The following is a 13344-nucleotide window of genomic DNA, read 5'->3' as shown; positions in this document are numbered from 1 at the left end:
TTCTCTCCTGTCATGGATCAGTGCTCTGTGTCCACTGTCTCCCCAGGCCTTTTAAGAGCATTGAGCCATAGGTCTTAATGCAGCCACCTAAAAACCTCCCACCAGGTGAATGCAATGGTTAACTAGCAGGTATGTCTTGAATGCCTACTATGTATCAGGCATGGTACCAAATAATGTCAGATACCTCAGTTTTCCTTCCCGGTACTACCCAGACCATGATGGCTTCTGAACTTTTTTAGTATCAAATAAGTGATAAATGGCCTAACAAAGGTATAACGAATGGGTCCTTCCCATGGTTTCCTGCTGCATTACCGTATCCCAGAGGGCCCTGTCCCTTCACTGCTTCATCCCGGAAATTGAATGAGCGTAATAAAGTTTGAAAACAGCATATGGGCAGGAATGTGGTGCTTCCCAATCTGTCCAGTGATCATAAGCCCCCCGGGGTCTCACCCACCACCTGCAGACTCAGAACCTCCGGGATGGGCCCCAGGCAACTTTGGAGTGCAGGTTTGGGAAATTGTATTAACACATTAGCCTTGGTTTAAAAAAGCAAAAGCAAACCTTTGAACTGAGCTTGAATTCACTCTGACTTCAAGGTTTTCTCTCTAGTCTGTTGCTTGAACTCTGTGATGACCTCCACACCTGTCACTGGTGTCCCATCAGTAGGAGTCGGCCCCAAACCCTCAACCCTTTTTCCGACTCTGGCAAGGTGCGCTCACGTGGCTAGAAGCCCTGCAAGTGACAGGTGAGATTAGGTGTTGATTGGGTCCGGAGAAGCCAGGAGTCAGAAGAGAGTCTTCATGGACTCCCCCCAAAAGGCAGCCCTCCTTTCAAGCTGGTTAGCTGCTTCCGTAGAACCTTATGATGAACAACTTCCCACCTTAGAATGTTGTATTTTTGAACCATATTTTATGACATCGATGAGCTATTTTCTAAGTTGAGTAAGATGAAGAGATTAATACAGTTTTATCATTTTTGCCAAAAGTCTAAGTGAAGATTTATGAGGGTCATTTGTCCCATGTTTTTCTGAGGATATTCCTTAAGGAAACAAAAAGGATTTCTTGAAGAAAGTTTTGCTGAAACAACCATATTAAAATACAGTAGAACATTGTTGTTTATAAAGAAACTTCAAAGTTATGGTTTCAGTCAAGTGATAGTTTCGTAAAAGACTTTTAACTGTGCTCTAATATAATACAAACATATTTTATGAAAGATTTTAATGTAAACAGATAGCAGTTATGCTTGTTTGCAAGTCATTTCGTATGTCTGTCAAGGTCAGTATATCTAAAAAGTCAAGAGTAAAAACCATCTTGCACTTAAAACCGGTGGAAGGGAGGCACAGCTGAAAGGTCTGGAGATGGGGAGGAGAGCATGAGACAAGAAGGAGCAGGATAGGATAAGGTGGGCGCATCCGCCTGGCAGCCCTCCCAGCCTGGCGACTGGTCCCCTGGAGAGAACGGAATCTAGATGGCGCCACCTGCTGGGAAGGATGGGCATTTGCGCCAGCCTGGGGTCTCCACAGAGAGCTCCGGCTTCACCCCGAGGGATGTGGTTTGCACTTCCTGGAATGCAGGCGGCCATTCCGAATAGTCTAAAGGAATTAAAGGCCAGCTGTCTCAAGTGAGAGGAGGAACCAAGGCCCTAATTCATCACTGTTAATGGGTTGCAACAAGGTGAGAAATGGAAATGTCCCCAGGCCTAAGACAAAGCATCCCCATCTTTGCCTTCAGAGCCTGCAGACTGACTTAACTCACCTAGAAGCTTCCGGAAAGTTCTAGGTTTACAGCTTCAAAGATGGTCAGATATCCATTCTCTGGAATCTCTGTTGCTCATAAAGTCAGGTTTTCAAAGAATGTATAGTGATTAGAGAGAATATATAATACAAAGTGAAGTGAAGAAAAATAATAGAAAAACAAGGGTGTATATAGAGAGTTATAGATATGACATAGATAAAACCTGGCTGATTTCGCAAAATGTGTGTCACATGCAAATATAAAATATGTATATTTTTATCTATGTGTATCTGTATATTTACATATGTGTCTCTAGAGAAAGTGCAGTAACATCAAAGACAGAGGATAGTGATTCTTTGTACTTGGCATATTTACAAATTTTCTAATAGGCATTACATTTGTAATCTTTTCAAATACCATTTAGAAAATAATATTTTAGAAAGCATGAACTGATTAAGTCAATGTTTGCTTATAGGAATGTATTCGTTTTCTTCTCTTTAAGATGCCCAGAGAAGGGTATACGAGAAGGTTGTCTAATCCACAACACATACTTCCTAGGACAGAGGAGCCAGAGATTTTACCAGGAAGTCAAAGTGATAAAAATCGTAATTGGTTTAATGATTGCCTCTGCAGCTTGCTGTATCCCAGAAATGTATGTTGACTCCCGCCCTCGGCGTTGTTACTCCATACCTGGGGAAAATGCTATGATACTGCAAAGGACAGATTTAGTTACAGTAAAAATCTCAGAGGCTTTATCCTTTAGATTCTTAATTGGAATAAAGCAAGAAAATACCTGATACAAAGATATGCTTCATTCATGCTCTTATTTCAAGAAACGGTTGCTATTAGGGCGCCTGGGTGGCTCAGTCAGTTAAGCGTCTGGCTCTTGATTTCAGCTCAGGTCATGATCTCAGGGTCACGAGATCGAGCCCAGCATGGGGCTCCATGCTCGGTGAGGAATCTGCTTGTCCCTCTCCCTCCCCCCACCTTGCATGCATGTGCGAGCTCTCTCTCTCTCAAATAAATAAATAACATCTTTAAAAAAAAAAAAGAAGAAGAAAGAAAGAAAGAAATTGTTGCTATTGAACCATACTGGAACCATCAGACTATGAGCCCTGGAGTGTAGAAGTATTTAACATTTCTGGGCATCATATTCTGATCCAAAATGGCTTTGCAAATTTATTAATTTCTGACTCCGCGTTCTGTGCCTGTTGCCAAATTATAAGAAATTGCTGGTCTCTCTAGCCCTTTTCAGGCAGAACCCTACCCCCGCCCCACCAAACAGTCTACACGGCATGTGCCAAGAGGCGCATCTCACCTGTCAGGGGCTCCGCCGCCTTCTAGCAGGCTCTGTGCCAGTCGCTGGGCACAGTGGGGACAGGGACAGCAACCAGAAGATTGGGGTCCAGGGAAATGCAAGTAGACAAAATTGCTGTATTTACTTTTCCACCTTTTGTAGAAACAAGCATCTTGTGTTTTGCAATTTGGGATATGGCCAAGGTTCCTGGGATGATATCCTGGGATTGGTGGTACTCAGAAGTGGATTTGAGGTAAAGAATACTGGCTGCTGGCCAGAGCTGACCTGAGCCTTCCAGACCCTTCAGTGTGAACTTGACAGTGCAGAGAAACTGCCGAGAAAAAAAGAAAGAACAAAGCAAGACAAGTGAGATGCCCTAGAACTCAGAACTTCTCTTTTCTGCTTGAATATCGCTTGTGAATTTTTTAGTTCACGTGGATATATATGTGTCCACATGGGTGAGGACGTTTAACCTACCAGAATTCAAAGATGATTCTGATCTGATATTTTCATATGATAGACTTTCTCTCTCCCGATCATCTTCGTTTCACAGTTTAGTGAGTTGTGGTCAATTTAAGAGTGGGCATTATTGCTCTTTTCCACCTCTTGCTTACGTTGTAGATGCCAAATGCATGGAACGGCAGGAAGTTTCATTTATGATATCACCATGATATTTTAGACACAAGAGCAATAGTAATGGGATTCTGCATAACATGATTTAATGCCCTCTTATTTTTACCTGATAATAGACATGTCTTGGCAGAACTTCCAGGGGTGTCCACCTGCACGCTTTCCTGGCCCATCCTTTGTCCCACGGACCAGCCTCTGAGATTTTGTTCTTGCTCTTCCTCTGTCCATCCTTCTCCTCCCCTTCTGCTACTTAGAAGATTATCCTCTAAGACCAAATAAAACATCACCTCCATCCTTTCAAGACTTCTTCCAAGTAAAGAATTACGCATCCTCTAATCTACTCTCACCTGGTTTTATTGAACTTCCCCTCTAGTGCTGATCTACTGTAGCAGCTGACTCCCACAGAGAGGGAATCTGCTGAGGGGAAGCACTGGGTGAATCTGGTTTCTGTCATTGACTTCTAGCCCAACACCCAGAACCAGCTATGCTGAGTGACACTCAGCTTTGGGTCCATGGCAGCCTCTACCACTAGCTGGGGAGGTATTTCGAGTAGATGTTCACAGCTGTGACTTGTCCCAGCTTTGTCCATTTCCTTCTTGATGACACTTTGCCTCCAGGAGCCGCTGTGAGCCAAGAGTATTCTGTAGACCTTCTCTTTTCCATTTTTGGTTCAAACTGCTATCCAGCTTCTCCTGACAGTGCTGCATTTTATTATGTTAGTCAATATTCTGCATCTGCAAGGACCAGCAAACCTAACAAACATTCTGTATCATGATAATCATCTGAGAACTTGGGTTTCACGTCAACAAGTGCATACAGGTGTGTCTCAAAGTTCCCCTGGAGAAGCGATACTTTTGATCATGCCCTGACGGTGTTAACACATGACACAGAAATGGTATTAGATGTCACGAAATCCCGTGGCCTGAAAGGTGTCCTGGGATTTTCAGGACTTTCTATCTGGTATCACTTCTTCGTGAGCATCACACATTGCCCACTGCATCATATGGATGCTGTTGGCCCAGAAACGAGACTCGGACACTCAATAGTGATCAATATCCCAAAGTGCACAAATGAATTTTCTTGCTAGTTTAAATCACCCTGGAGATTGGAATTTTAAAGAAGTTTCTCCTTATTTTGGACAAAATGGATGTTAATTATAAGCAAATATAAATATGCATGTACATACATGTGTGTATAACATGTAAATTATATATGAGTAAAATAGGAATAAGCTACGAGACCTCCACCACCCCCCTCCTAGACAGCGCCACTATTGCAGTTCATACCAGGCAGATACCCTTTCAGATCTTCTCTCTCCATTTTTATGCACAGCTTTGTTTAACCCTTCAAAATACAGGTTGACTACATTGATGTGAGTATGAGTTAGGGAGCATGTCAGACAGCCAAACTCTTAGAGTTTGTGAGGGTCCTGAGAGTAGATAAGTGTCCTTCCCGCTGATGTGAAGGTCGACGCTGCTGGCAGCCCGTATCTGTAGTCTGCAGAGGCTCTGAGATCTATCGTGTTCTCCTCTTTGGGAGAATTCCTCGTTCTCATGGTCCATGATGGCTCTTCATGTCCATCGTCCAGGAGCAGAAAAGGCACAAAGAAGACAGGGGAGGGAGGGAGTGGCCTTCTCCCCCCCAACCCCCGTGGTCTGTATCGGGTCATGTTAAAACCCAAAGTGCAAGGGGGGCAGGAAGTGTAGCATATCTGTGGGCCAACCATGACCCCAGGGCATTTTAACTAAGGGAAAGGGGGCACAGTGGTATATCTCGGGGGTGCAGCAAGGGCTTTCTGTCCCTGTGAGGGGGAATCTTTTATTCCTGAAATTGTTGAGAGTTGTCTGCACACAGTGATGAAAAGTTTGCTTTTATTTATTTCACTGTTGGCAAATTCTCTGCCAACAGTGCAGCCCCCGATTACCTGCCCTCGGTGACCGCCCCCACCACCCACCTTGGCACAGCACGGATGGGAAGACAGATGTGGGCGTGACACCCACTCGTCTCACTCTGCGTGTTGTTGTACAATAGTTAATCCCGTGACTCAGCATGACCTTTTCCCTTGCCAGCAAATTGTCGCCAGCAGAACGAAGAGAGGGCTGCCAGGAATCTCACCGTAGGGGTGTACTGTGATGTGTGAACCAGTCCCTGATGATCAGAAAATGTGGTTGCTTCCAAATCTTAACTAATGTAAACTGTAATAAACTTGCGTAGCTAAATCTCACCCACGCCCTTAATCACTCTTCAAAGAGAAATTCTTAAAAGTGAACTCTTGAGACCAAATGAATCTGGGTACGTAAGCCAGGTTTTGTCTTAATCACGCTGGGTGGCAGTGACAGCTGATTTCAGTTTATCATCACGGATGGATCTGCCCTTCGTGGCATTCTTGGTGCTTTTTAAGTTCTCATTTCTTAATATCACAGGTTGCCTTTCTTCCAGCTTCCATTTTATTAGTAAACATGCTTTTTCTTTCGCTGCTTAATACCATTTCTTTACCAACCATCTGCTTATTTGAGCTGCTGCTCATTCCTTATGGCTGGCCTCATTGTGCCTTCACCTCACCATATGCCAGGAGCTTGGTGACTCAAGACATGATATTTCATGTCCTCAAAGCAACAAGTCACACAAGCCTGCAAGATCATGGTCGTCCTTGTTTGTGCAGCGACTCTCCTTGGTCACTGCCTATGAATGAATGAGATTCTCCTCGTACTGCTGCACCTCTCCTATAAATATATCCCATCACCTAAAAATGCTGTTCTTTTACTTTCAGTGGCTTTACAGACTTAAAACTCCGATGTAGGCTTCCCATTTACTTTCCTTACTGACATTTTACCATGCAGTGCTTCATGCCATCAATAAATACTCTGTGCCTGGTCGGCTCTGTTGGTTAGGCCTCCAGCTCTTGATTTCGGCTCAGGTCATGGTCCCAGGGTCATGGGATTGAGCCCGACGCGGGGCTCTGCATTCAGTGGGGAATCTGCTTGGGATTCTCTCTCTCCCTCTCCCTCTGCCTCACCTCCTCCTCTCTTTCTCTTTCTAAAATAAATAAATCAAAAAAAATATTCTGTGTTTTATACTACTAGATCAGGGTTTCTCAGCCTTGCCACTCTTGACATTTTGAGCCGGATAATTCTCTGTTGTGGGGGCTGTCCTGTGCATTGTAGGATTCTATCAGCATTCCTGCCTTCTACCCAGTAGATGCCAATAGTACCCCCTCCCCCAGTTGTGACAGTCAACAATGTCTCCAACATTGCTGGTTGTCACCTTGGATGATAAAATCCCTTTAGTAGAGATTCACTGTATTAGCCTGGCTTCGAAGGATGTATCATCAAAGATATAAACAAACAAGACTATGGGATTAGCTGAGGGGGGTTGGCACGTCAAGGACAGAGCCCTTTAAAAGGTAGGTAATGGAAAAAATAAGTAAAAGGTAGGTAATGGAGAGATTCCTGGACCAAGTTTCCCGAGATGTGGATGAGAAGTTAGGAACAGAGAGAGTTCTAGAGGGGTGTTAGTGGTGTTCTGGTTGGTTCCATTGCAATGACTAGGAGAAAGGGCAGGCAAGCCTGGTGGTATGGACCAGCCTTGGTTACACTAGTCTGTGGGGCACAGCACAGTGGCCTCATTGTGCCAGTCCCTAGAGTAGGCAGCATCACTGGCCTCCCTCCCACCTCTTCCTGAGGGATGTGTGCCCCTTGGCTCCACACCCACAGAGATGAATCAGCAAGGCTTTCCCTGAATCTCTTTTATTCTGATCCTTGATTCAGAAAATATATCCTGCCTCTTTAACACAGGTTTACAATCTCTCAAATGCAAAACCCTTCATATCTTCTTCAAGGAGAGCCTAGAGACAATGTGTGCCACATAAATACAGCTCGTTGGCCACCACCTCTGTCCCCTCTTTGCAAGGGCTCAGCCCCCTTGTTGTTGACGTCTTCTAAATAGCACCTAGGGGACTTACACACCTGAGCTACCCTCTTCTTCAAAATTCCCAAGAGTCAACACAAGAATCATCTCACTCCTGGCTTTTTATAGCTGCTCAGAGGGTCTTCATCACTTTTATTCCCAGCCTCCCTTTCCCTCATCCTCAAAAAAGCTGGAAGTGATAATGAAACTCTGTAAAAGGAAAATCTATTGGTAACTCCGCTGTTCAAACCAAGCCAAGCCAAGATGGCAGACAGGATGGACTTGTGTGTATGTTGTTGCTTTTTAAAGGATGTAGTACGGGCTGCACCCTGATTAAACCAAGCCCTGTGTGAGAGAACATTCTTGACTATTCCCATCTTCAAACCATCTTCTCTTCTGACATGGTGCGAGATGCAACTTCAGCTGGGAGGGAAGAGTGGGATTTTAAAGGTGAATGTGTCCCTGATCCCAGATCCACACCCTTTATCTTTCAGTTTCCTTGGTCTGTTGTTTATTTCACCAAAACCCCTTAAAAACGAACAGCCTGCACATGGGATAATGACAGTGATGTCCCCTCACTGGTAGAGAAATATGGGCAACAGAGTTGCATTGCGCTAATGAAGAAGCCTTTTCTGAGTGTGTTCTGAAGACACAGCTGAGCCAGAGAAGCTCTTCTTACATGGCTTGCGTGGCTGCGACTTCAGTGAGAGAAGCCTGGATCGCTCAGCACCTCTGGGCTGTAGATCCTTCCCCTGGATTTGGGGAACACTCCTTCTCTGCATCTCCATGGTACCCAGCCCAGGGACGGAGGTGTAAGCCCAGTGCAGGGGAAGAGCTGAGAGTCTCTTGTTAATTCTTCTCACTAGTAGGGGCTTTTATGAGTGCAATAATTCAAGCACTCCGTGAGCCACCATCCCCAAAAGAAGCCCATGTTTACCAAGTCTCTGGGTGTATGGGCATCTTTACTTTCTGGTTTGGGAACTTTCTGATTTTTGTCCCTAACTTACATCTTTCTCTTCATATAAGGAGAAAAATGGCTTCTACTCTTCCATCCTCAAGCCAACTAAGAAATCTTTTACATAGAATTTAACCTGTGTGGGGAAGCAAAAGAAATAAAAACAAGTCCAAAGAAAGACTTTTTTCTAGTTGGGTTTTTTTTTTTCTTTTTTAGCCACACATTAAACACAGTCCCACACATGTGTAACTTTCCTCCCAAGCAGACATTTCTTACCCGTGGCCAGCATCTCTCTCCCCCCGACTCTGACCAAAGCAGAAAGCGTCATGTCCAGAATTTGGCAGCTCCTAGGCTTCCAGCATGGAGGCTTGTATCCTCTTCCTTTCCGAAAAGCTTTGAGCATTTCCCTCTTGAACAGAGAATATACCTATTTTCAATTCAATACAGTTTTAGAAAGTGAATGATACAAACTGTTGACTGATTTGTTTTATTGGTGTTAGTCATACAGTTATACATTTAAGACCAGGAAAGAAAAGTGCTAATAGTATGTTATTGAGTGTGGCACTATTTGGGGTGACAAAATCAATTGATTTGCTCTATGATTGACTGTCAACATAATCTTCCCAGACTCTCTCCTTGCTTTGCTGACAGCCTGCCCCGAGAGAGAGCTCCATGGCAGAAAGGTCGTAGAGTAGCTCGAGGACCCTACTATACTGAATTTACTTGGTGCTTACTGTGATTACTGCTTCGTCTGCTCAGGCTACCATAACAAAGCACGACAGACTGGGAGGTTTAAACAACAGACATTTATTTCTCCCAGTTCTGGAGGCTGGAAGTCCAAGATCAAGGTGCCAACAGATTCAGTGTCTGTTGAGAGCTCTCTTCCTGTTTCACAGATGACCTCTTCTTGCTGAGCCCTTACAAGATGGAAATGAGAAAGCTCTGGTCCCTTCATTTCAAATTTTAGGATACATGTGTCTCATATTTACATTTATAAATAGCGTATGTCCACTTTGCTGAAAAAGTTGCATATCCCGTGACTTCTCATGGATCCTTACTCTAGAAGAAGCTTAGCACTAAAAGTTTGCATGTGCAGAATTTTCACCACCTAAGTCAGATCCTGATGTCACCTTCACCCTGTGGTCCTATTGATGTTGATTTTCCAGGCAACATAATGTTGAGCATGCTAACACTCTCTTCAAGAAGACTTCTGGTCTTTTTATAGGTGGTGAAAATCTATTTTTCATGGACAATTGATAATTCTTACCCTACTAACTCAATAAAAGTTTGAAATAATGTACCCAGATAAAGGCCAGATACATTGACTGGCTTTGAAATAACTCTTTTTCTCCAATATTGACATACCAAGGTGCCATCAATGTTCTGAAATAGCAGAGAATCCCCTTTGAACTCCATTTCTAGTTGCCATCAAAGATTATCTGTATTCACATCAGTTTTCCTTTTATTTCCTTCAGATTCTCTCTGTAGCCATTAAGAAAGGATTGTAATAAAAGGTATTTAAGAGCTACATAGATCACATGTCAGAGCAGAAGAAAATTGTGTACTGATATAGCCATTTATCCTATTTTATTGGGTAGAAGTTAGGAAAGGAGAACAAGATGAAACCCAGCAAATGATACACAGCTGCTTCTTGCTGCTCTTCGAGTTTGGCTGGCCCTCACATTTTGTAATGAGCATGTAAATACTGCTTCTGTGAGCCTCTTGCTGTTGTGGTAGCTCGCCCTGCAGGAGACGGAAACGCCATCCCTCTTGAGTTCTAAGTTGCATAGTCTGATTTTTCTGAATATTATCACATCTTTAAATGAAAGCAATAGCTTAAAAGTTTAAAGGAGATGACAAGATAAACAATGGAAAAAAAACACATGAAATAATTTCCCATTTCCAGGGCGCCTGGGTGGCTCAGTCGGTTAAGCATCTGCCTTTGGCTCAGGTCATGATCCCGGGGTCCTGGGATCGAGTACCGCATGGGGCTCCCTGCTCAGTGGGGAGTCTGCTTCTCCCTCTGCCCCTCCCCCTGCTCATGCTCGTGCTCTCTCTCTCTCAAATAAATAAATAAATAAATTATAAAATCTTAAAAAAAAAAAGACTTTCCCATTTCCTGTTGTGCCAACAGAAAGATTCAGCACCCCAAGCTGGTTTCCCTGGACAAGCCAGTATTAGCCCTGCTTTATCCAGTGTAACGAGCCCATCTCAAAGCATGAGCAGGGAGCAATGTGACAAGACTATTCACTTACCATTTTGTTATTTTTTGTATTTAAAAGAGATGTGCTGGTTTCACGCTTGCACATGTGCAAAGTCATTTCGGAACGGTTTAGAAGTGGCTTTGGTTCAAAGAACAAGCAGGTCCCCACCCCCCGCAAGTGTCCTTGTTACAGAGTTAAAATTGAGTGACACTGTCATAGAAAATGATCTTTCGTGGGATGTCCAACATCCATCCATGAGATACTCATCTCTGAGCTTTGGCCTTCACTTAAACTAAGCTGTATCATAAATGAGAAAAATAAGACATGAGTTTTTGATTTTTCTCTTGGAAAATAATGAAATTCTTGAAATGACTTGTGATACTTAAGTAACTTTACATTTTCACCATCAACATTTCCATTTTTATGTTACAAAGATATGAAGTAAGCCTATTTTGCAGTAAAATTTTCGGAACTAAGAAACAGATTTTGAAATATAGCTGTGATTTTTGTATTTATACATATATGTGTGGGTATATATGTATACACAATATACACATATATACATATATACACACACACATGCACGTATATGTATGAACATGAATATCTGCAGTAAAGTTTAGTACATGTCATTTAGACTATATTTTAAGTAACCATTAACAGACACAAATAAGCAGTTAAGTAACTTGATGCTCTCACCCTGAAATTATACAGGATTATTTTGTGCTACTATGATTTCTCTCAGAAGTGAATATTGGAGTATTTTTTTCTAAACACATAAGTTTGCTTCATTTCTACCCTCATTACATTTGTTGGTTTCATTTTTCCCAAAAGACAAAGGCTGTGTGTGATCAAAGATCAGAATCAACTATTATAATTTTTAACATTTTTAAAAATATAAGAGTAACAGAAAATTTGAAATGTAGAAAAAATGAAAGACATAAACATTTTGTTAAGAAGATTTTATGATCATACATGTTTTCCTCATGCATTTTACATGGTATAAAGCACAAACCCCTTACTACTTTGCATCCTGCTTTGTTCATTTCACTTTTTATCATAATCATTTGTCCACATTGCTACACGGTCTTCATAACTATCATTTTTAATGGTCTGCTGATAACTCTCTTGCACAATAAGCGATAGTTTTAAAATTATTTGCATTAATTTTTAATTACACATTCTCCTATTATTCATTAGATCCAATTCAAAGCAAACTGAACTATCCGAATCGCTGTAAGACCTAATTTGCCTTTAGCTAGGTCAATGCATCTAATAAACCATAGCAATTTTCTCTTCTGTGTCCATACTGACAACTGTTTGATGCCTATAACACAGTGATAGAATTCAAAAGCAAACAAATATGTATTTTATAAGTTATATAAGGATGTATCCGTTGGCACTTAGGCTTAAGAAGTGCGCGTGTTTTATTATTAATCTGTCCTGTGTTATGCTAGTAGTATGCTAACTGTAAGACATGCTGCCTTGATCTTTAACCCTCTTCCATTCTGCCCATCAAAATTAATATATTTTTTCTTCCTTTTTATAGCAATGTGCTGGCACCATTCTTAGAGAGCTTATGCATTCTCCTGTCAATTACTTTCACTCATGTACACGCTCAGTCACCCTCCACTTTCCATCATAAGCTCTGCGTGGGCAGGAGTGGCTATCCTGTTTTTGGCCTAGTAAGGCATTTCTCTATATGCAATAGATGTTCACCAAATGTTATGACCCCCTGCTTTTTTTTTTGTCTACAACATTTGCAGAAGGCAAAGCTGGGAAGTGTAATGATGTTAAAGATGTTTACTCTCTTATTTTTCTTCCACCAGTGGGATGGAGTAGGACCTCTTCCAGACTGTGCAGAACCACCAAAAGGGATCCAGATGCTGTGGCACCCATCAATAGTCAAACCCTACCTCACACTGCTCTCTGAGTGCTCAAACGCAGACACGCTGGAAGGGGCGGCAGGCGCCCTGCAGAACTTGGCTGCAGGGAGCTGGAAGGTACGACTAGTTCATTACCATAAAGAAGAGATCTGGAATTATGAGCACGTCCTTAGGAAGGAATAGAAGTCTAGTTTTGAGATAGGCAATTCCGATACAGGTTTTGAGAATGTTAGGGAAAGACCAGTTAACGTTGGACTTTTGGACATAGAAGGTATTCCTTTTAAAAATTCTCAAGGGCTCAGGGGTCCTTGAAAATCACTACAAAATACAGATGAATAGATGTAAGTATAGTCATTGAAAATGTTGTGATATGCTTTCCATTCTATGTGTGTAGCTGAGCTATTTTGTTTTCAGGGGAGATCGTGACATGTTGACGCTTTTCAAAGCTCTGTTGTTGACTGTTAGGGGAGCTAATACCCAAGCAGCTTGTATCAAAACCCATGTGAATCCCTCTAATGTTGTAGTTGGTCCTGTCCCCGAAGGAAAAGAACTTCTTTCATTTTTAACCTATGGGCTTACAGAGAAGAATAGTATTCCTGGGTCTCTTTGACCAGAATGTTAAAGTAAAGCAAAAGTACAATGGGGAAGGAGATTAGGAGGGCCTTTTCCTCTGAGTTCTTATAAGCACACACTATCCCTGATTGGTTTTCACAGAAAATTTCCATGACCCTCA

General features: G+C 42.4%; 1 protein-coding gene across 5 annotated transcripts in view; it reads left to right on the top strand.

Moving 5' to 3' along the window:
- CTNND2 (catenin delta 2) overlaps positions 1-13344 on the top strand; it is an 892725-nt gene that overhangs the window by 765631 nt on the left and 113750 nt on the right. For all 5 annotated transcript variants that reach the window (XM_078066561.1, XM_078066564.1, XM_078066562.1 and 2 more), the window contains one exon: positions 12555-12728. In XM_078066561.1, the coding sequence (XP_077922687.1) occupies positions 12555-12728 (174 nt within the window). The remainder of the gene's footprint in view (positions 1-12554; positions 12729-13344) is intronic.

This window comes from Halichoerus grypus, chromosome 2, assembly GCF_964656455.1.
Source record: "Halichoerus grypus chromosome 2, mHalGry1.hap1.1, whole genome shotgun sequence".
Taxonomy (NCBI): Eukaryota; Metazoa; Chordata; class Mammalia; order Carnivora; family Phocidae; genus Halichoerus; species Halichoerus grypus.
Note: the sequence above shows the minus strand (reverse complement) of the source record. Positions and strands in the feature narration are given on the sequence as shown.